At 37.0% G+C, this 24,723-nt stretch overlaps 1 protein-coding gene across 19 annotated transcripts in view; it reads left to right on the forward strand.

The window, feature by feature from the left end:
* Positions 1–24,723, forward strand: part of CAPRIN2 (caprin family member 2) — a 40,205-nt gene that overhangs the window by 6,709 nt on the left and 8,773 nt on the right. For 10 of the 19 annotated variants that reach the window (XM_057700897.1, XM_057700898.1, XM_057700899.1 and 7 more), the window contains exons 4-14: positions 4,397–4,483; positions 8,438–8,676; positions 9,897–9,979; positions 11,999–12,166; positions 13,080–13,123; positions 14,038–14,715; positions 17,100–17,222; positions 18,604–18,685; positions 19,796–19,851; positions 22,662–22,766; positions 24,067–24,213. In XM_057700897.1, coding sequence (XP_057556880.1) covers positions 4,397–4,483; positions 8,438–8,676; positions 9,897–9,979; positions 11,999–12,166; positions 13,080–13,123; positions 14,038–14,715; positions 17,100–17,222; positions 18,604–18,685; positions 19,796–19,851; positions 22,662–22,766; positions 24,067–24,213 — 1,812 coding nt within the window. Of the gene's footprint in view, positions 1–4,396; positions 4,484–7,024; positions 7,100–8,437; positions 8,677–9,896; positions 9,980–11,998; positions 12,167–13,079; positions 13,124–14,037; positions 14,716–17,099; positions 17,223–18,603; positions 18,686–19,795; positions 19,852–22,661; positions 22,767–24,066; positions 24,214–24,723 lie in introns of those variants that run through there. The other 9 variants (XM_057700902.1, XM_057700892.1, XM_057700894.1 and 6 more) reach the window with 5 other exon arrangements.

Consider the following 24,723-nt stretch of genomic DNA (forward strand, 5'->3'; position numbering starts at 1 on the left):
TAGATTCATGGTAAAATTGAGCAGAAAGTAGAGAGAGTTCCTGTATAGCCCTTGACCCCACACATGCACAGCCTTCTCCACTGTCAGTGTTCCTACCAGAGTGGTGTGTCTGCTACAGTTGAACCTGCGTTGACATGTCATCATCACTCCATAGCTTGCATTAGGGTTCAAGTCTTGGTGTCATCCAGTCTGTGGGTTTTGACAAGTATATAATGTCATGTATCTGTTGTTATAGTAACATACAGAATAGTTTCACTGTCCTAAAAATCATCTGCGTTCTACCTATTTATCCTTTTTAATATGGTGTCAGTGTTTCCACTGAGATTTTGAAGTTTGGTTGAAATGTTCTCTGCAGCTCTCAGCTTGGTTCTTTTTTGGGTGGGAGTTCTTTGAAAACATTCTCTATTGTTTCTTTGAAAATTGGGTTTTGTTTAGATTTTTCTTGTTTTTAGAGTCAACTTTTCAAAACTTTTCCTTGAAAATCACTTATATTTCATCCCGTTTTAAAAAATTATTTGCAAAGTGGGGCAAAGTAATTATTTATGAAAGTCTATTTCTGTGTTGCTTTCTGTTTATTTCTAACTTTGTGTGGTTGTATTTCCTCAGTTTAAAGTAAGTTAAGTAGTGTCTTAAAAAAATTTTTTTTAAAGCCAGCTTTTGGATATATTTTTTTCTCTCCTGACTCCTTTCATCTTTCTGCTTTCCTTTGGTTTATTCACTTCATTTTCTGCATTTAAGCTGAGTGCCTGATTTACTTGTCCCCTCCCTCCCCCACCTATATGTGTTTAAAGCTGTGACTGTACCTTCAAGCACTGCTTTAGCTGATACTACAGATATGATTTGATACTGTTTTCAGTATTGTTGGGTAGAAATTTTGTAATTCATTTTGTATTTCTTTTTTTTAACCCAGCAGATATTTGTAGTACTGTAAGTAAAGCTTTCTGTGACCTGCATGGTCATATCTGCCTAACTACTGTAACCTCTTTTGGTAGTGACCCTTAAGTAACCTACTGAGACTGAGCTATCGACTTCTAAGATTTCACTAAGATTGCTAACATCAACTTCGATTTCTCCTTTAGAATAGTAAGAAAAATGTCTTAATGAAGTTTTTTGGAGTCCCATTTGTAACTTTAACATCTGTTTTGACTCAGATCTGGATTTGAAATGGAGAACCGGGACTCGAGTGCTTGAGCAAAAGGCGAGCTGATGCTTTCAGCTCCTACAGCTGTAGTCTAGATCAGAGCTTTTGGGACCTGGTACTGAGAGAGAAGCAGAGGGGTTTGAATAAAATAGCTGGATTTGAGAGGTAAAATCAATATAGCTTGGTAACTGGGGGAATAAAGAGAGGAGCCAAGAGTGGTTTCCAGGTTTCAGGCTTGAACAGTTGGGTGTATGGCAAAACCATTTATTGGGCTTGGAAACACTGGGAGACAGGAATGTTTCCGGAGGATGCAATAAAGAGCTCGATTTTGGACTGCTGATTTTTTAATGTGCCTGTGAAACATTAAGGGGTGAGATATCTAAATAAGTATTTATGAGAAGGTCTGGAGCATAGAGAAGTTTAGTCTAGAGATATATCACCTGTATGGCTGCTAATTGAAGCCATGAGAAAAGATGAGACTGTCTTGGGTGAGAGTATAGAAAGCAGAAAGGAAGCATATGACAGAATGCTGACATTTGATGTTTGAATAAGAATAGCTAAAAATATTTAGTGCACTTTCTCGCAGGCCAGACATCATTCTGAGTGATTTATAAACATGAAATCATTTAAATTGCACATTTCTTTGATGTAGGTCCTATTATCTTCATAAGTGCTTAAAAAATGAGGTGAGAAAAGTTAATGGAAAAATTGCTGGTAAATAAAAAGCTGGAGAAGTGGGGAATTTAGTGTTATACAAAACAAGAGATGTTGGTAGAGCCAGAGGATGCCTTTATGTTGACGTCTTCTGAGAACTTAACCAAAATGAGAGCTGTGCAGGATCCATAGTTTTAAAGCATGGGCGTGACATTGCTGACTTAAGTCAGGACGGCTCTGGTGGGATGGTGGCAGCAAGCCAGGTGGGCGAGGGCTGAAGAGGAAATGGAGACTGTGTAGGCATTTTTGAAATTTGTCTGAGACTGGAGGGAGATGGTTGCCAGAAAGGCAGTTTTTATTTTTCTTACTTAGGTTGGGGGAGACTTGAATGTGTTAAGTGCTAGTTTCAGCATCAACAGAGAGGCAGAGGCTCAAGACATTAAAGGGGGAATCATAGAGTAAGATCTCCCAGGAAGGAAGAATTAATACAATCCAGGGCACAGGTAGAAGGGTATCTCCTCCACTGTGTAAAGAAAGAGAGGAAGAAAGGATGGATCCACATTTGATGATGGAAGTTGAAGTAGTTCCCATTTGATGTTTCTTTTCTTGAGTCAGAGTTAATACCATTAGGAGTAGACATGAAAGGGTGTTCCTTTCTAGTTTTACATCCCTTTGAGGACTGTATACTATGATTATGTTTTCTGTGCATTCTTCATTCTATATTTGAAAGACCTCTCTACCTGTTTCATTAAGAAGTATGTAGACAAAATATTGTGTGTAAGTTAATGGATAATAAAGCAAGTGTCAGAACCCACTACTCAACTCAAATAGTATGTTACTAGCATCATTGAAGCTCCTTCCCAGGACTCATTTTCCTGTAACCTGACCTTGAACTTTTCCCCCTCATTCCCTTCCTTTTGTTTTAACAAAACTTCTTGGCTGTCCTTAAATCTGCTGGGGTTGCTTTTTTGAAACTTATGATAAATGTTATACTGTATGTTCTGCAGTTTATCTTTTTTACTCATTATGTTTAGGATTGATGCAAGCAGGTATATTTTATTTGCTTTTCTTTGCTCAGTAGTAGTCTGTAAATAGTTCGATGTTTGAGTTGCTTTTTGGTATTCTACTTGATTGGTCTTATATGTGTTATTGAGATGCAGGTGTAAGATTTCTGCAGGCTGCATACCTTTCATTGGGCTTAGGGTGTACCTGTAGTTAACTTCATAGTAAGAATGCCAAACTATTTTCCAAAGTTAGTGTACCAGTTTATGCTAAGACAGGTAGTACACAGGAGTTCCTATTGCTCTGTACCTTTATAAAGACTTAGTACTATCAGATTATTTTTAAAACAGGTTTATTGAGGTATCATAAATATAACATTAAGCCACTGTAAGTGTAAAATTCAATAATTTGTAGTAAATTTGTAGAGTTATGCAGCTCTCACAACAGTCACGTTTTAGAACGTCTCCATAACCCCTTCAAGTTCTCTTTTGTGCCCTTATTTGCTTTCTATCTCTACAGATTTGTCTTTTCTGGATATTTCATATAAAATAAAGTCCTGCATCTGGCTTGACTTCCCATGATGTTTTTGAGATTCATCCATGTTATAGCATGTATCCGTAATGCATTTCCTCTTCTTGCTAACTAGAATCCCTTTGTATGGTTATAACGCACATTGTGTACCCATTTACCAGCTGCTGAATGTTTGGATTGTTTTTATTTTGGGCTCTAATGAATAACGTGCTGTATAAAATTGCCTTCAAGTCTTTAAGTAGGCATATGTTTTCATTTCTTTTGGGTAGATACCCAGAAGTGGAATGTTACAAAGCCTCCACTGTTTTAACCCTGGAGGCTTTGTAATGTATCTTTGTCTGTTTGAACAAGTTCCCCATCTGGTTCTGTTTCCTACTGGCCCTTTGTTCTTCCATATAGATTTGGGGTAAAGCCCCATAAAAAAACCTACCCCTTCTCTAATTATCAACTTTGTTCCTCTGTGAAATCTCAAAAGAAAAATTTGCCTCTTTAAACATACAGGGACTTCCCTGGCAGTCTAGTGGTTAGGTCTGCACATTTTCACTACCAGGGGCCTGGGTTCAATCCCTGGTTGGGGAACTGTGATCCCACAAGCTGCACAGCGAGGCCAAAAAAAAAGGTGATATTTCTGTTACAATACTTAATTTGTCTTATAGGTAATTATTTACAAGTCTTTCCTACCATGGTATAAATTTCTTGAGTTTGCTTTCATCTGTGTGATTCTCATCACGCTACTTATGTAATATATTTGTGTAGTGAATGAATATTGACAGAGGAATCCTATTGGCTCAGTGCTCTTAAAAGCTGCAGACCTCTCTGACCTTAGACTTTACAGATAGCTTTATTATTAATTTTATTATCATTCAGATTTCTGGCATAAAAATTTGAATTTTTAAATTTAACTTTATGTGACTTCTACTAAATACTTTCTCCTTACTTTTTTTGAGTATGTATGGTAAATGGCTAGTTCCTAAAGTCTTAAATCTCCTCTGCTGTTATTAAGAACACTTGTTTTGACATATTTATACTTAGAAGTTCACAGAATTGATGTTTTATCCTATTTGGTAGGAAGCAGTTGAAAAATATGAAGAAGTGCTACATAACTTAGAATTTGCCAAGGAGCTTCAGAAAACCTTTTCTGGACTGAGCCAAGATGTAAGTATGTTTTCTTTGTTTTTCCTAAAGCTAGTTTAACCACTGATCTTGAAGAAAATGTCCGTGTCTAATAATGGTGTTTGGTTATTGGTCATCTAATTCCTGCTGATATTTTATTGGGGGAGGTGGGGTGGAGGATAGCAGCTGAAGAACTAGTGTTTTCAGATTTCTAGAGTCTCAGCACAAGTGTTATCTGAATGTGAGACATGAATAAAATATTAGTTATCTAATGTGTATTATTTCACTGTGGAATTATAGAAATCATTGAGAAGGGGAATGAAAACTATTTTGACAGATACATTTATTAAAGACATTTTAGAATTTAGACTTGATAATTTATATAATACAGGCTTGTAAGTTTAGCATTATTTAACATACTAAGAAACATAGAGGGACTTCCTAGGTGGTGCAGTGGGTAAGAATCCGCCTGCCAATGCAGGGGACACGGGTTCGAGCCCTGCTCTGAGAAGATCCCACATGCTGTGGAGCAGCTAAGCCCGTGTGCCACAACTATTGAGCCTGTGCATTAGAGCCCATGAGCCACAACTATTGAGCCCATGTGCTGCAACTACTGAAGCCCATGCACCTAGAGCCTGTGCTCTACAATAAGAGAAGCCACCACAATGAGGAGCCTGTGCACCACAATGAAGAGTAGCCCCCGCTCACATCAACTAGAGAAAGCCTGTGTGCAGCAACGGAGACACAATGCAGCCAATCAGTCAATAAATAAATAATAAAATTAAAAAAAAGAAAAAAGAAACATAGACTTGGTAGACTCTTCTTGAGGGCATGACAGTTATTACCAGGAAAATTTATGGTTCATATTAAATTTAAACAGAGTTAAGTCTGATCTCACTGCTTGTTTGAATTGCTCTATGTTGGCAATTCACACTTTTCTCTCCCACGGATTTAATCAGTAATTAATGTGAAGTCTTAAGCATGCATTAATGAAGTATTCTTCATTGTTTTAGAATCTGTGTTAGATCGATGGCCTTTAAAGATCATGTAACAATTGAGGAAGTATTTTGGTGAATTCATTTCTGGCATAGGGAGTATGCATCATAAGATAGTCTCTTCTGCTTTTTGGATACTTTGTTGTAGGGTGAGTTAAAATTCTCTTCTCCATTCCTCTGGCATCAAAAGCGAACAAAACAAAAAAAACAAACCCAGAATATCATTCTGAAGCTGAAGACAGCTTCCATCTTAATCCTTCTAATATATAGTTCTGAGTTACTCTCTTCTGGATATCTGACTTAGTTAACTTTTAAAAGATAGTGTGAAATCTAAAATAGTATAGTATAGAGACACTTCTTTCTGTTTTCTGGATACTTACAGTAATGCAAGTCTAGATGATGTCAGCTTTGTTATCCATAGCACGCTAACTCATGTTCACATATTCATCACTTAATTTTAATACATTCTGTTAGTTCCACAGTTGTTAAATATTTCTAGGCTATTTTAGATACAATACTTCTAAGCCATTTTTTTCTTAGACTTGTGTGATTGATCCCTGCCCTGCCCCCCCCCCCCAATAGGTTAAGTTTATTTAGTTTTGTTCCATCGTGCAAAAAAAAAAGATCTTTTATATCTACCTTCTGGTTGGAGGTTTGAAGTATATTTCTATAATACTTAAAAATTTCTGTATACTCTCTTTTCTGAGTTACCCTATCAAATTTTTGTTTTCCACTCAGGTGTTTTTTTCAATATATGATGCTCTTTTTAGATTTAAATCTTTTTTTAAACATCATCCATGTGCCAGGCACCTGTGGAGGGTCACTATTTGTATAGCGAAGTACTTTCCAGCCTGGGAATTTAGGGCTCTTTTCATTAAAGTCTTTCTTTTGTCAGGTCTCTTCTACGATAGCCTGTTTTGCAGTTTGTGTAGCATTTTCTTCTTTCCCTTCAAACTAAAGTTGGAAGCCATCCTGTTGAGCCCACCACGTCTCTCTTTGTCCTCATGATGTGGGCATTGCCCTTTGGTGGGGGTTTATCATGCTAGGTCATGGTTCAGAAGATAAATTGTATGCTTCGGTGCTATTGGTTAATAGCAGTTTACTTCATATCTTCTTGCTAAACCAGTTTTCAACTGAAAGAAGAGAAGAAAAGTAACCTGACTTCTTAGTTTCCACACAAATAAGAAGAAATAGGCTGCTGTCAGTGGTTTTCATGACATCTGATCCTGACCCAGGAGACAGCATATTTCTTCCTTGATACTTGAGTGAATCGATAAATACTTGAGGTCCTGTCATGTGTCAGACTCTGTGCTGGGTACCAGTGATATACTGTGAAGAACAGAGATGTAGTTCCTGTCGTCATGGAGCTGAAGCCTTAGGGGAGGTGCGTGCAGCTAAAGAAAAAGATAAGCGTTTAATGTAACAGATGCTTTAACAGGGGAAGTTCAGGGTGACCTGAGCCCATAGGAACACCTAATCCAACCCTGGGAGGTAGCTAAAGAGAGATCTGAGGTAACCATGACACAGCCCTGAAGATGTCCTCAGCACCAGTTGCCTTTTTTTATACCATCATAAATCTGTGTCTAAGGGAATCGCATTGTCTTGGAGAGCTAGAATTGCCACCTCTATCATCTTTCCTCCTCTCAAGCAGAAACTGAGTTTGGTAGGTGTTCTTGGTGTAAGTCCACGTTGAGGTCTTGGAAAAAGCTTTTCTGAGCCTTTGCCATCCTGAAGAAAATCTCCTTGCCCACATAACCCCATAACCAGTCTGTTTCTCACTCTCAAAATTTTATCTTCACCCATTGTCTCTTGTCCCTGGTAGTAGCACAAGTCATATTTATTAAGTTGCTTTCATACCCTGTAGAAAGGAGTTAATAATGCCATAATGAATCTTTTTGCTGAAGTTTTTTTTTTTTAACCCCTGTCTTATTGATTAGGATTTATGAACATCTCTTTTGTAAAGTTTTAAATATTGATGCTGAATCAAAGTACTTTAATTCATATGTAGGAAAAATCTAAAAAGTGTTTTTTTTTTTTTTTTTTGGTTAACTTTCATATCTTGGGAGATATCCAGTATGTTGGAAACATTACAAACAGAAAAACAACTCGGGAGAAAAGACATTTTAGGTTTCTCAGTGGAGATAGATGATACTTTTTAGTATTGGTATGTTATAAATGAGAAACCACTTTTGGGACCCATGTATTATGTCAGACTTTAAGATTTTATAGTTGTGAGCTTTAGAGTAGACTCAGAGCTGCTCAGTCCACACACACACACACACACACACACACACACACACACACATTTGTTTAAGGGAAAACTTACATTCCACTCATTTTCCATGTGTTTTGTCAGCTAAATATTAGAAGATACAGCTCCATTTAGACTGACAAACTATTATGAAAAATCTCTCTCAGTTTTGCTTAAAAAAAAAACTGTTTGCTGTGGCTGTTTTTTGGCATTACATTTGTAAGACATTTTATTTCTGTTTAGTTTTTAATTCCTTATGCTTTAGCCAGTCTTCTTTGGTTGGTTGACAGTTAACCATTTTAGTTTAAATATTCTTTCCCTGGAACATGAGATTAAAAAAAACACCCCAAAACTAAACTGAAGCACTTTCTTAAAATACTTAGCCTAAAAAGGCTTGGTATACATAATACGGAAAAGTAAAACCTTGGGATGAACGTGGACATTAACAACAGGTACTTTTTCTCATCATGGTGATGGTGGGGGTGCTAGATTCAGCCTGGAGTTGAGAGTCACGTATTTGGACTCCCTCAGCTCTGGTTAGCTAGACAAATCAGCTTAGTACTCTGTGAATTCTTCAGCTCAGAAAGCAAGCAGGGGGTTAAATGACCTTGTCAGTTTCACGGTCAGTGCTGTATATTTGAGGTTTATCATCTAATCTCAACTCTCTGGGATTAGGTTTTCATAGGCTAATGGATTGCTAATATGGGTTGCTGGAGAGTTGTCAGCCTTAATTATCGTTTGTTTTAACAGCTACTTAAAGCGCAGAAGAAAGCCCAGAGAAGGGAGCACATGCTAAAACTTGAAGCTGAGAAGAAAAAGCTTCGCACTATACTTCAAGTTCAGTATGTATTGCAGAACTTGATGCAGGAACATGTACAGAAAGACTTCAAAGGGGGCTTGAATGGTGCAGTGTATTTGCCTTTAAAAGAACTTGACTACCTCATTAAATTTTCAAAACTGACCTGTCCTGAAAGGAATGAAAGTCTGAGGTAAGTTAATGAAAATATTTTCCTGAAACAGGACACACAGCACTTTAGTCTTGCTTTTCAGTGTGTGTTTGTGTGTGTGTGTACTCAGCATTGGACACGTTGACCTGCCCAGACTCTCACAAGGTTGATAGGAAGGTGAATTTGAATGATCTCATTAACCTGCTTCTTTATTGTAACACTGATTTTTAAAATATCTGATCAAGTTTTAACCTTATACGGGCATTCACCATAATACTAATTATGTATATTCTTTAAAGAAATGTTTTGTGATTCTGTGAGGCTGTTGTATTACCTGAGAGTCTTTGCCTCCTTACTGCTGCTTCACTTAAAGGGAGGCAAATACAATTTAACTTGATGCGCATCTGAACTGTCAAAGCAGGAATTCTTTAGTACTCCGCTCATGCTGTGAATAAATACTGAGAAACAAATCTGATCATTTAAAATATAAAACCAGCAAATTGAGGCAACCCAATGTTTTTCTCCCACAGCTATCCATTTGCTGTTTTTGCTTAGATGGAGTAAATCAGCTGATGAGCAGAGCTCTATGCTTTCGGTTTGTTAGATACAGGTTGTTTCAATGTTGTGTCTGTTAGCCATGCAAAAGCAGAGTTAGCTTCCAACTGTTATTAGAAATTAGTCCCGTCAGTTCAGGAAGAAACCTGATAAAACTCTTAATTACCTATACATAGCCGTATTATATGTATTTATTCCCATTCCGATAGTCTGTTCCATCATCATTACCTGTTTGATTGCTTCCTTTCCTTGCTTCACTTTGGTAGATCCAGGGAGTGTAGCTTGCTTTAATATGTGAAATGTAAGTGAAACATAATTTGAAAAATCAGCTGCTCTCTGTAAAGTCAAATGCAGCTCTTAATATCTCCATTCCACTGTTTTTTTTTATCTAGGATATATACTTGATCATAAATACCATATTGATTGCTTTAAACTCTTTTTTGGTCTATTCCTTAATAGCTGTACTTGGTAAAATCTTTATTTTAGTTGTTTTAAGGAAAAATGCTTACATTTGAAATCCACAAATGGGCATTTAGTCATCTTTTATAAAATTCAATTTTTCATTTCCAAAGAGTAAACAAAAACCACAGAATGAACATTGAATGTCTTAATTGTTGGTGGGTTATATTGTGTAAATTGTACTGCTCCATATGTAAATATATGTACCTCTAAAGCCACTTTGTTCTGCTGCTGCTTTTCCTTGTCAGTGTTGAAGACCAGATGGAGCAGTCATCCTTGTACTTTTGGGACCTTTTGGAAGGTAGTGAGAAAGCAGTGGTAGGAACGACATGTGAGTTTTCTCTACTCTGGACTTATGCAGTAAATACTAAACTTTATGTCTAGGAGTTTAGTATGATATTGAGGGCCGAAACTGTGTCTGTCCATCAGAACTTACATGTCTAACAATACAAGATTCATCGGCAGAATGACATCTTTGTTCAGTTCTGTTAAAAGCAGCTCCTGTATAATTGTACTCACTACAATGGAACCTAGAGAGAGTTTTGAGGTGGCGAGTCACTATGATTTGGGAACTAGTGCTTGACCACTTTGGGGTTCAGTTCTCTATTCTGCGTGGTAGTACCTGTTCTATTTACAAATCTTTAATCCACACATTGTTAATATCAAGGCTTATCTGCCAGATCTGCTTAAGAAAATAGGAATGGTTTTGGCTACACAGTCTATTGAAACATTGTCCTCTGTTGGTCTGGAAATGATCTGGAGAGAAAGAGTCCTTTTGGCTTCCTAAATAGGCTTGGCCAAATGACCAAGTACAAATGGCTGGACATGAAGTACATAGCTTTGTGTACTAGCTTAGGATAATGAAAACTCACTGGAAGCTGGTAAACATTTTTGTTACTAGTGATTGCTTCCTTTTTAAAAAAATATCTTAAGTATGAATGACGATCTCAATTTCAAAGTCCTTTCAAGTTTAAATCACAGAAAATTATTGCTTGGTTAGAATACAAAATGATACAGATACTTTGGAAACTAGTTTGTCAGTTTCTTATAAAATTAAGTGTACAGTTACTATGTAACCAAGCAGTTTTACACTTCTAGTACCCAAGAGAATTGAAAACATAGGTTCACATGAGTACTTGTACCTGACTATTCATATCAGCTTATTTATAGTAGTCTCAAATTGAACACAACCCAGATGTACATAACTGATAATTGATAAACAAAATGTGATATATCCATACAATGGAATCTACTCAGCAATAAAAAAAGGAATGAACTATTGGTACTGCAACAGCATGTATGAATCTTAAAATAATTATGCTGAGTGAAAGAAGCCAGATGAAAAATGAGTACATATTGTATGATTCCATTTATATGAAATTCTAGAAAGGACATAAGTAGAATGATAACAGGTCAGTGGTTGCCAGGGAGTAGGGAGGAGGAGATTGGTTACAAAAGGGGCATAAGGGAACTTTTTGAGTTGATTAAATTTTCTATATCATGTTTATGGTGGAAGTAACATGGCTGTTACATCAGTTAAAACTGTACACTTAACTAGTGAATTTTGTTGTTTGTAAATTATACCTCAGTTGATTTAAAAAAAAAAAGGATAATATGTGTCATAGTATTCCTATGAAAGGAATAGTAGACCCAAATCAAGTATGAGAACGCTGCTTAATTTGGGAATTATATTTTTACTGGATATTAAAAATGAAATAGACTTTAGGCCTATTTATGGTGTAGTGACTTTAACATCACTTTAAAATTTTTCTTGATCACCAAATGGTGATGTGCTAGGAGTGAAATATGGCATAACTTGAGTAAAATCTTAGTCATGGAATTTTGTACTTTAAAAATTCCTTAGAGATTGTCCAAGATAGGTTTTTCTAAAGTTTATGTTTGAGAAACTGTGTTGTTTTACTTCTCTATAGCCTTAATTCCTTGGGGAAGGTAGAGTAATTGCTTATTGTGATGTCTTGGGGGCAGATGGGCGAAATCACTTTTCTCCAGCTCAGGGAATAGATGTGCTTTTATAATATATTAGAGTCTTTATTGGAGGCTTTGATTTTTAGTCATTTTCGAATGGTGGAAATGGAGGCCCAGGGAAACTTAAGTGACTTGCTAAACTTTGGGATTCTGATTTTTTAAATTTATATTGATTTGGTATGACATAATGATGGACTGCATATTTCCTTTTCACGGTTTGAACAGATCTTTGAATACCCCCAATGTAGAATGTTATAATGACATACTACAACTAGGATAAAATTATATTAGTATTTCTATTCCAAATAATTTTCCATGAACTATTAGGTTATGTGATAACTAAGTCTTAATCACTCTTTCTTAGACAAACACATGAAAGATCTACTGTCTAAGTTGCTGAACTCAGGCTATTTTGAAAGTATACCAGTTCCAAAAAATGCTAAGGAAAAAGAGGTATCATTGGAAGAAGAAATGCTAATAAAATCAGAGAAGAAAAAACAGTTATTGAAGACTGAATCTGTCAAAGAGTCAGGTTTGTTGTGATCTCTGAAATTCTTTATAGTGGTTGCATTTTTAACACTTAACCAAATTGAGTCAAATCATTGTAAAATGATTGTTTTTTATTTTCTACATGCATGGAAATCTTTACTTGCCCCGGGATGGGACTAGGTTTAGGAAACGTCTCTAGGCTTTACTACCATGATTTGCAGAGTGAACCTTAATAGAAACATTAGGTTATACTTTGTTATAAGAGAATACACTGTTGTAACAAGGCATTTATGGAGTTTGAATGAATCTCTTTGTTAAACTGTTAGGATCATTCCATCTAAAATTATTGTTTAAAATGTAAGTTATAGTAGAGTCCAATACTGTAATAGAACAAGAATGTAAATTAACGTTAACATTGTTTTAGGAAAAAATGGTTGAAATCAGTAAAAAATATGTTTTTCAAAATTCTACTTTTCTTGGGGGAAGAAATACCTTGAGTAAATGGCACCTTTGCTCTTGATTGTTGAGGCTGGATTTATTTAAGAAACATTACTTCTGAGGAGGTAGTCCAAGCAGTCTTCTGGTAGCCACTATAGCAAGGTTTGAGTATTTCTCATTTATCCTGTGGCATCAAAGCTATAACTCCAACTTGCAAGAAGTTGTGTTTGTGGGTAAGAGGAGATAGTCCTATTTTCAATCTGAAATCAGTTTTTAACTGCAACTTGACTTCAGAAAAGTGACATATAAGGAGGGCTACTAGCTTCAACTAGCCTCAGACCACATGCTTTTGACCAACACCCAATAATGAGTATTACTTCTGCCATGAATATACTTAATTGCCTGACCCTTTTTCTATTACTCTTCCGAAATTTGTTGCAAGAGCGAATTACATTGTAATCTGTCCGAAAACTTATAGTTTACCTAGTATTTATTTAATAATCCATTTATCTTCTCAGAGTCGCTTATGGAACTTACACAGCCAGAGATACAACCACAAGAGGTAAGGTATTGAAAGGTAATCTGCAGTCAGTTTTGGCTGTTGAGCCTTTTGTGTAGTGTTGTGGTTAGGAGCTGAGGCTCTGGAGCTGGGCTGCTTAAGCTTTCCTCCTGGCTCTGCAGTTTACTAGCTTAATGACTTTAGGCAAGATGCCTTAGCCCAGCTGTATCTGTTATCCTCCCACATAAAATGGGGTTAATAGTAATGTCTGCCCATATGGTTATTGTCAGGTTTGAAGGAGTTAAATCTGAATGACTTAACATTTGGCCTGGCCCACAAAACTGTTCCAGTGTTAGCTGTTGTTGTTGCTGCTGCTGTTGTTGTTTTTGGTCCCTGTATTGGAATTTAAAGACGGGTGGGATTTTGCTCTTTCCAGAATGTACTCATAATGGTAATGGAAGAGAGCATTTGTTCTCTTTCTGAAGTGACATTGGAATTCATGAAAGCTGAAAAGGATGGAAGAAGCAGAATCACAGTATGATTGATATACAATGGGAATAAAGAAAAGGCTGGTAATTCAGGAAACATAAGGCTTCAATATAAAGAGTATAACTGTGTGTAGTTGCGCTATCCTCTGCCTTAACATTTAAGGGAGTCAGGTGGTCCCAAGGCTGGCAGAGGCAGGATAACCTTGGTAGAAGAGCTCGAATCCAGCAACTGTGGCACCGTGATGTGCACTGCTTACTAGGCTTAGGTGAGTCAAATATAGATTGCTACTTTTGAAGTAGACTTTTGAAGTTTGTTTTTCTGTTAATTGAGGGGAAAGGAATGGACAAAAAAGTAGGATACTCTTTTCAAGTGGGATAAGGACAGAGGTTTCCTGTTGGCACAATGGCTCAGACCAGTGAACACAGGAGTTCAGTATTTCCCTCAAGGTCTTCTACAGACTGACTTGAGCAGTTTTCCCTCTGGTTTAGTTTCTTAACAGACGCTACATGACAGAAGTAGATTATACAAGTAAACAAGATGAAGAGCAATCTTGGGAAGCAGATTATGCTAGAAAACCAAATCTCCCCAAATGTTGGGATATACTTACTGAACCAGATGGCCAGGAGAAGAAACAGGAATCCTTCAAGTCCTGGGAGTCTTCTGTTAAGCACCAGGAGGTATCAAAGCCTGCAGCTTCCTTAGAACAGAGGAAACAAGAGATTCCAAAACTCAGGTCCAGTCTGCAGGAAGAGCAGAAGAAGCAGGATGTCTCCAAAACCAAGGCAACTCCTAGCCAGTGGAAGCAAGAAACTCCTAAATCCAAAGCGGGATACGTTCAAGAGGAACAGAAGAAGCAGGAGACATCAAAGCCTTGGCCAGCTCAGCTGCAGAAAGAACAGGATCCAAAGAAGCAAACTCCAAAGTCTTGGACACCTTCTGTGCAGAATGACCAGGACATCACCAAGTCATGGACCACTCCCATCTGTGAAGAACAGGATTCAAGACAGCCAGAGACTCCAAAATCCTGGGAAAACAGTGTTGAGAGTCAAAAACACTCTTTAACACCACAGTCACAGATTTCTCCAAAGTCCTGGGGGGTAGCTACAGCAAGCCTCATACCAAACGACCAGCTCCTGCCCAGGAAGTTTAATACAGAACCCAAAGATGTGAGTTGATTTGTATCAATTTGTTCCTGTCAATGTACACATAAATAGAGATTTGTGGTAGTGATAACTTGAAAGTTCTCTTTAGAAAAAAAATCAGTAAAACCCATGTTAAATTAATGTGTAAAGTTTTTCCCTTAATTCTTTAATGCATAATTTGTTTTCTCTAGAAAATGGAAGCAGACTTAAGCCTGTCTTTTGCATCTAACCTGAAGTGAAATTTCCACAATTAGAAAATGTTGTTTTAATGCTCAAATTTTAATGACACGATATGACATCAAAATAGTGGATAGTTCAGAAAAGACCATAATGTGAAGTGAGAAGTGTAAATGCACGTCAAAAGGCAGGATACCTTTTTCCAACAGAAGTTACATTTTTCCGTATTCTCTTCCTTCTCTTTCATTTATAGTCACTCAAATTAGCCTGTCCTCTTTGAAGAAGGTACAGATGGTCAGGAGAAGAAACAGGAATCTTTCACGTCCTGTTTCAGAAGAAGCAGTAGTTGGGGAAGGATCTGAACTAGTTCTCTGTTTCTGTTTCAAAATAAGAATTTTCTGCAGATGAAAAGTATAGGCATTAAATATTCTATAATTAGGTTTTGGAGTGTGAGCTTTAGTTCAAATATGAGGCCTCATTTTGTTAATGATAAATAACCCATAACGGTAAGATAAGAAGGTTTATAATGAATAATCCTTGGATACGATGCTAGTTAGTATTTTCATTAAAGTATAAGTTATTTACCACTGTTTCAGTGCAGACTTGTTGAAGACTTGTTACCACCTTGTTTGCTAAGAAATGGGAACTTGCTACCCTCCCAGTGTTCTCCATGTCCATCTAGTAGTGTTCCCCACCCTTCCATGCCGTTTTGGCCAAAGGCCTGTGCATAAATCTTTGGTCCTCTAACAGTCTGAAAAACATTTGCTAAGGACCTACTTTATTGCACAGGGGACTATACTCAATATTTTGTAATAACCTATAAAGGAAAAGACTCAAAAGAATACACACACACACACTCACATATATATAAAAAACTGAATCACTGTGCTGTACACCTGAAACTAACATTATATTGTAAATCAACTATACTTCAAATTAAAAAAGGGGGGGGGGTAGAAAAAAAAAAAAAAAACATTTTGCTTAGGAAATTCAAAGCATTGCATTTTATAAATTACCCCTGTCTCAATTTTACCTTATGGGAAGAGAATTTTAGAGTTATTTGTCTCCTTTTATTTTCCTTTCTTCATCTTTAAGTGGTAATATAATTTTAGCTTCTTCCTGACTCTACAGAAGATTGATAGCCTTATTTCATTAACCAGATATCATATGACAGTAGTTGTAATATGACAACTATTTTGAGAAATTTATATTTAAAAACCCAATTTAAAACCTCAATAAAGCGGTTTAAAAAATACAATTAAAAATTCAGCTAGGTATAGCAGTGCTGAGCCTTTGCCATACCAGAATATTGATACCATGCTGTTTGTTGAGTAGTATTTAAAATCAAGGGTGTTTAATTGGAAAGGTCAGAATTCACTTAATGTGTTTTATGGCACTGACATCATTATATTGAAGTTACAGGGTCTCTCAGTGACTGAGTGAACACTTCTCTGTATAATACATTATTTACCTTACGTATACTCCGTTAGGGTCTATTAATTGTTATTTTATGACACTATTGACAAGCTTAGCTGTGTGACTTCCCAGTGAATTAGAAGGTAGAGAAGAGGAGCTGGTAGGGAAAGGCTTGCTGATATCTATAAGAAATAACCATAAACGTGAGGTATATTTCAGGATAGTCGGCAATCTAGAAATTTAGCAGGAGCGTGAACCACCTTCTAAACATCAGTAGCCTTCCCCCCCCCCACCCGCCACGTGTACTTACTTTATAACAAAATATAATAGTGTATTTCCTCAACTGTAGGATATATATGTATACATTTTTACACCTTAATGTTTCTGAAGTCAGATGTGTTAAACATGGGATGTATATTTAATGTGGTAGTAGTAATGTTTTTCCCTGGGGGAAAAATCGATGTGTTTTATATTATAGTCAGTGGCATCTTATCATAGAGGACATAGAGTAAATGAGAGAACTTATCAAGGAAGTTCTGTTGCTCTGGGCCTTCCCTTTAAAAAGATGATATTTAGAAACATTTCCCATTAAAGTTGTTCTGAAGGGGGAAACATTTAAAGTTTGCTTAAATTACTTAGAAAATGCATTTATACATTCCCTTTTTTTTTTTTTTGGAAATTCTTTACCTGAGATAAATCTGTGAATGAGCACAGCTATGTGTTTTGATTACGTTAAGATAGAGTGATAAGGTGAGTGTTCTGAATTAAGCTGTTGAATTTGAATTTCACTCATACATCATGGATTTCTCTTGTAGGTGCCTAAGCCTATGCATCAGCCTGTAGGTTCTTCCTCCACTCTTCCCAAGGATCCAGTATTGAGGAAAGAAAAACTGCAGGATCTGATGACCCAGATTCAAGGAACTTGTAACTTTATGCAAGTATGAGTCATTATGAAGTGAATCTTAAACGATAGTCATGGGGCTACTAGCTTCTGATCTGAAGCATTAAATGAAGTTGTTAATAGCATAGATGCTGGTGTCCAGAATGAGTACAGATCTTGGCTCTGCCACTTCCTAGCTCTGAGAGAGTTTAGGCAAATTACTTAACTCTCTGCCTCAGTTTCTTCTTTGAAAAAATGAGGATACTAGTTCCTACCTGTTTGTTGTAGTAAAATGAATCAAACATGTAAGAAGCTTAAAGTGCTCAAATGATATTGCTGCTGTAGACCATCAGTAGTTGCCACTCAGATTGTGAGAACCTACACCACACTTGGTATTTGTTGGGTGCTGTTGTCTGTAGACAATCATAAGACAGTCGTTGCCTTCAAGGAGTTTATATTCCAGTTGTATAAGATGGTAAATGTGTGTTAAGTCAGTAGTTAAATGCTAAATTGTGTCATACAGACTCTTACAGAATTTCAGAATAGTATGATATTACTGAGGGATGAAGTAGGCAAATAAGTGATTTTTGTGTAGTTAAAAGATCTTGAGCTTTGGAATTAGACCTGCATTTAAATCCACTTCTACCAGTTACCAGTGTATAATCTGTGGTAAGCTATTTAACCTCCAACCTTCTGCTTATTTGTAAATTGAGGGAATTGGTTACTTCTTCAGATTATTTGATGATAAATAAAAGATCTAAAATGATCAGTACATGTGTGTAAGTACTCAAAATGTTGGAAATATTTCTAGGATAACCAAGATAGGCAGATGGGAGACGAGAATGGCTTCTTGTCATGAAAGTGTCTAAGAGCCTGAGTTAATTTAGCGGTGGAGATAAAATGATTAGACCTTCTCACTAGTTGTAATAAAAATGAGGGCTCAGTCTACAGAAGGATTAATGCTTATGTTTAAGACTTCAAGTCAGGAGTTTTCTTTTCCTAACTTGGCCTTAGAATTACTATTAGAGTTTTAACACTGGACATAGTCTTAAGGTTTGACAGTTACTTTAGATTTAATTTTTTTTAAAATTTTATTTATTTATCTATTATTTTTTGGGGGGTACACCAAGTTCAATCATCTGTTTTTATACACATATCCCCGTATTCCCTCCCTCCCTCGACTCCCCCCCCACCCTCCCTCGAGTCCCCCCCACCCTCCCCGTCCCAGTCCTCTAAGGCATCTTCCATCCTTGTAGATTTAATTTTTAATTCTTAATTTCCTCTCCTATAAAGACTAAGTAATTAACGTCTTGAGATAGTTGTTAGCTAGATTCCTCTAGCTAATAAGCATTTGACAATGTCAAATAATTTAATGGTAATAGCTTTACCAACAAACAGTAATCTTTGTTTTCACTCGTAATTTAAAATCTTGTCTTTAGGAATCAATTCTGGATTTTGACAAACCTTCAAGTGCAATTCCATCATCACAGCCGCCTTCAGCTACTCCAGGTAGCCCAGTAGGTATGTCCTCATTCTTAAGACTTGTTAGACCTATAGCTGTTTGTTCCAATTACTTCTTTTACAAATACTTTTACTCTAGATTATCTTAAGGTTAAACTGTGTCTGCGTGTTAATTTATTCTAAATGTGTACATATGTTATCAGAATTATTTATGGGTAAATTACCATGAGGATGTTAGTGTACTTAACTGACCTGTTTAAATTTTAGAGAAAGTCTCCAGATGGGTGAATGAAAATACAGAATAGCTATCTTTGCTATTTTTTATGTTCTTCTTGGAGTGAATTCTGACTAGAACTTGCTTGACTCCTTTCAACTGTAAATCTAGTGTTGAGGCTTTTGGATCTTAACTATGAGTGAAATTACATCAGTAGTATTTAGTGCACTGGTTAACACAGTAACTAATGATGCAGCCCAGATCTGAATCTGGTCTGATGCTTCAGACTTTAAGCTTTTTGTTCTATTTTAGTTTATCTCAGAGGTGGAATGATACAATCAAAGCCATAGTTCAGCTGTAGTGAGCAGTATATACCAACCAGAAGACTGATGCAGTAATTCCTGGGTGGGGTAAGGGGAAGGAAGAGAGAGTAATTAACAAAAATGATAGACATTAATAAGAAGACACCAAACTGAAACTGTGTAATTGAAAAGTATATTTAATTTACATGATCAAAGAGGAAAAAAACAAAACAAAACAAAACAAACCTGAAGAGACAGATAACCTCTATGAGGACTTATTTTGAAACTTGTAGCAGCTAAGTACTGTGTGAAGTGTATCAGCTAAGTACTACAGATGATAGCTCAGATTTTATTGTTCAGATAACAATTACCCATTTTTTAAAAGTCACAGTTCTTTTCCTTTGGAAGCCTTGAAATGCTACTTTTGTCCATTTAACCTTAAAAACAACATTATCACAGATGGAACTAGTATCCTTTTCTTCTGTAATTCTCTCTGACTCTTTTTAGAGCTCTCATAAAACAGAAAGGACTTGAGACCTAGTTCTTCCAGATATTGCTTTATTTTATAAAGTATAAACTTTAGTTTCCACCCAGTTGATATGCATAAACTTTTCTTCTCCCTCAGTAGTTTACTGTTGATTTCATTCTCTGCAGCATCTACAGAACAAAATCTATCCAATCAAAGTGATTTTCTTCAAGAGCCATTACAGGTAACTTTTCCAGGCTAATTTTTCATTTACTCTTCTTAGCTATTCAGGGAAGAAACTCTTGCTTTGGCAAGAATGATCAGACTCACTGATTCTAATATACCTAACTAAATTATTGAAAATGTTCTAAGGATATCTAGTTTTTTAGATTAAGTACAACTAGTCCTCAAAAGATTCTCTAATGAACATGGGGAAGTCATCTGTTATAATGGAGAACATTAGGTAATTTTAGTAAGGAAAGATTAAGCCTGCAGAATTCAAAGGTACTTTGGGAATTTAACTTTGCTGTTGAGCTGCCTAAGTCACTTAGTATATTGGCAGAGTAAAGGGTCTAAAGAAAGAAACTAATTTTGCTTAACTCATGTCTAGCCACTTCCACCCGCACACATATGATATCTGACATTCTGAGGAACTAATTTTCACAGAATACACTTAGAGTTATAAAGGGACCAGATCATTGAGATCTCTAAGTGCCACTTTGCATTTCCATCAGTAGTAAGTTTGGTTTGCTAGTTTTCTGGTCATTACTTTAAAAACATTTTTTTTTCCTCAGGATCCCTCTGAAAACCTTATGGCAGTTTTCTAGACAGCAGCTGCTTTGACAGTAGGTTAAATATTTTGACCAGGTGTTTCAACAGTTGTCTTCCCTTCCAAAAACTTCTGAGTAAATACCATTTGTTTACAGTGGTTTATATTTAGTTTGATAAGATGTAGCTCGGTTTTCAAAATGTTTGTTGAGAAGGGTCCCTCATCCACTCACTGCGTTTAAGAATTCCATGTTATCTGTTCTAGCTGTTTGGTTCTATGTGAGGCTTTCAACTGACAAGTTAAGATGTTTTTTTGATAAACCAGTAGTCTTGTCTCGTAGTTCTCAGGGGCGTGCCTGTGGGATGGCTGCATCAGAACCACTTTATCACTTAATAAAGTACATACAGTTGACCCTTGAACAATATGCGTTTGAACTGCTCCGGTCACTTCTATGCGGTTTTTTAAATTCACTAAATACATATAGTACTATGGATATAAGGTTGGTTTAATCCGAAGTTGCGGAACCACAGGTATGGAGGGTTGACTATGGGACCTGAGCATCTGTGAATTTTGGTGTAGCGGGTCTTAGAACCAGTTCCCTCTGCATACTGAGGGATGACTGTATTGTTAGATACCACGTTAGACCTACAGGGTCAGAATTTCCAGGGGTGTTGTCTCTTCATCTGTATTTTTAATCTGCTCCCTGGGTGAATCTGCACATCCATTTTTTGGAACCAGTGGCCTCCGACATCATGCTTACTCAGCAATACTTAAAACGAACTCCACCTGGTCTGCTTAAAGAGCAAGAATTTGGAAGCAAGAACTGCCATACTTCTAAACAAATGCTAATGTAAAAGTGTTTCTTTATCTTTTTTGTTAATGTTTTAACTAAAATACAAAGTCTTTTAAAGCTTAATTATCAAGTGGGCCAAGTTGCCTTAACCAGTATCTGTGAATTTTTTTTGTAGCAATAGAGTTAGTTATGTCCCCACAACAGCCAGTCTCACTTATTTTGGGTGGTTGTCTCATTGTTTTAGTCAGAGGACCAGAAGCAAGGCCTAGTTTTAGAAACACTCCCTTTTTATAATAGTTCTAATAGTTTGGTCAGATCTAAATTATACCTATTTATTTAGGTATATAAAATGCTCTAAAGAATTTCAAAATTTTTTCCGTAAGACCTTTCTTTTGGCACACGGGCTTAGTTGCTCCGCGGCATGTGGGATTTTCCTGGAGCTGGGATCGAACCCGTGACCTCCGCATTGGCAGGCGGATTCTTAACCACTGCACCACCTAGGAAGCCCAGTCCATAAGACCTTTGAAAGGTCTTCCATGAGACTTTTTAAAACTTGGCCCACATCTCCTTCCCAAGAAGTGGCATATCATGATGAACCCTTGTAGAAGGTCACTGAAACATAACTGCTCTGATATTTGGTTACTGTTAATTAGTCTCCACGCAACCCATTTTATTACTTGGACTTCTGAGAACCACATTGCAGCATTTAGATAAAAGACGTGGGTTCACTGGCACTGCAGACCTTGGGATGCTGGCGTCTTATGGAGCTCTGTTGTGTCCGAGTGCCTGTCGGGCCACAGAGTTCCTTCCTTGCTACTCTCTTAGCTTTTTATTGGTTACAGTGTCAAAGCATTAGTTGCTACTGTGCTTTCTCCCAATTTTTATTTTATACATATTAGCTTTAACTTTTGTGAGACTCTTGATGCCATTGTGATTTATGTAGAGCTTATCCTTTCTATTTATACTTCTACCTACCTCTTTAAGACACTGAGAGCACTTAGAGTAAAAGCATTAGTTGTCATGATCCCGCTTAGACCCGTGCCTAGAACATTAACGCACCCTGGGCTCAGCTCCCAGGGAACTGCTATGGAGTGCCTGATGGAAAGTCTGGCCTCAGAGTTCCAGGGGCAAGAATCTTGATAAATGAGGATAGGATTGGATGTGTAGCTCTGGCGACTAGGGCTGGAAAGGCAATGCAGCTGACTGCTTGGGCTTGAATCTCAGCTGTACCACATAATTTTAGTGTGACCTTGGGTAAGTTTCTTAAGGTTCTTTGCTTCTGCCTGACTACAAATAAGATGGGAATAGCTGTACCTATTGCACAGGGTTATTGTCAAGATTAAATATATTAACATGTGTTAAAGTGTTTCGCATAGCGTTTGGCACTAGTGAGTGCTCGAGAGTCAAGAGTCGTGTTAGGAAGCCCAGGGCCTAAGAAGTACAAAGTGAGCAAGATGTGCCTTTGACAATGTTTTGTATCTTCTGTGTCTAGGCCGCTTCTTCTCCAGTTACTTGTAGCTCAAATGCTTGCTTGGTTACTGCCGATCAGGCTTCTTCGGGATCTGGCAAAGAGTTTATGACCTCAGAGACTCCTGAGGTAATCAGAGACCAGCTGTCTTCGTTTCTTTTCTGTCTTAAAGAATAGCAGAACCAGCTTACCGTGTGAATTACAGGCATGCTCAGTTTAATGATTTAACATTTTCCCTCTACTAATGTTTGCTTTCTATAGATGTTGTAGTCCTGGAGCTTACACAGGTAACTTTAACTTTATTGTGATCTTACCATATACATAGCCTTAATAATGTATTGCCTTTTCAGATACAGTAAATATGTCCAAATTGATAGTGTCAAAAAAGGTGAAAGTTTCCAGGTAGGGGTAGGATTAGTTCAAGTTTCTCACTATATGTATATTGAAGGACTCCTTAGGAGAAAAATCTTTTTATCCATGTAACTGAAGACTCAATAACTTTATAGTGTTAATATTAGCACTGACTCAATTGGAATGAGTTACATGCTCTTTTTGGGTAATTTTGTCAAACATTTTGACAGTATTATGTTTTTACTTTTGACTCTCAAATAATAGTTTTCGCTATGTTTGAGCAAATCCTTGAGATAGATATGGCATGATAGGATGATTTTTGGATTAATTTAGCAACTCTTAGGCTTTATTATTATTTCTTGGTTAACTATTATATAAGAACATGTATTCATTATATAAGAAAATAAAGATAAGTGTTAGTTTTTATGGTGTTGACTTGGTCTAAAGTGAAATTACTTAGTTCCTTATTTTAAGAAGAGGACGTGTTTGCCACCTAGTGAGTCACAGCTGTCTGCTTCATAACCTCATTGGGATTGGTTTTTTTCATATCTTTTAAAGCACTTGGCTTTATAATCTGTTATATTAAGGACTTGCTTATTCCCTTAATTAAGAGTTATTTAAATTAGCTCAGGTTTGGTTCTCTTTTTTCAGGCAGCTGTCTGAGGAATCCACTAGTAAGACTTTAAAACAGAGAAAAATTAACACTAAGCAACTAACCCAAGGTTTTTCTTAAGCCTAGTTCTTCTGTATAAATTTGGAATAATATTAGATTCTGAACTGGAAAAATACCATGACAGGGTTTGAAAAGGACTAGGTGCTCATAAAACGTTCAGCCCCTCGTCTGTTAGACTGATTAATAGTAAGATTCTCACTTAGTCAGCAAGCTGTGCAGAGCAAATGCTAGGGTGCATCCTCAGCAGTTGCGATTTGGAATTGTAAGCAAGGGCTATTCTTCTGCATTCCTGTGTCCAGACGTCATCCTGTAGGACTTGCTGACTTACCGGATCTGGGGTTTAGTGTCAGTGAACTGCTTGTTGTGTGGCAGGTGATTGGCTGATGCTGCATTTCTCCTCCCCAGGCAGCAGTTCCCCCAAGCAAGCCACCGTCTTCACTAGCTTCTCCAAATCCTCCCATGTCAAAGGGCTCTGACCAGGGCTTCCAGTCACCTCCAGCAAGTAGTAGTTCAGTAACCATTAACACAGCACCCTTTCAAGCCATGCAGACAGTGAGTATGAAACGTGCATGACGATTGCAGTTCATTATTCCTGTTAAAAAGCTATTGTTTTCCTTACATGTCTTCCATTGGGTACTTGGTGAAAAAATTTGCTTTTCCTATTCCTCTTATTTGGGCTGGCAGACTTTGCATTTGTCCACTGGAAATATTGTTTGTGAGGGAAGAGGATTAAATCCAGAGCCTCAAAAATTTTGAATGGATATTTTATCAGCGCATTTTCCCCTCTGAAAATTAGTGGCAGGCAAAGCTGAGGACCTGTATTAAAGAAATGAAATGTGAGTGAGCAACATAGTTTTCTCTAAATAGCTGAGTAGTACTCACCACTGCTGATATCACAGCAGTGATGTTCCATGGCTCAGCAACCTGGGAGACAGGACACGCGCTTGTCTGTCTGTTGCTTCGGAAACTTTCATTTGGTTTCATCTCCATCTCATGCTGGGTTTTGGAGGATTGTTCAGATTTGTATGTTATTTTGAATTACGTATTCCTCTACAAATTGTA

This window comes from Hippopotamus amphibius, chromosome 12, assembly GCF_030028045.1.
Source record: "Hippopotamus amphibius kiboko isolate mHipAmp2 chromosome 12, mHipAmp2.hap2, whole genome shotgun sequence".
Lineage (NCBI taxonomy): Eukaryota > Metazoa > Chordata > Mammalia > Artiodactyla > Hippopotamidae > Hippopotamus > Hippopotamus amphibius.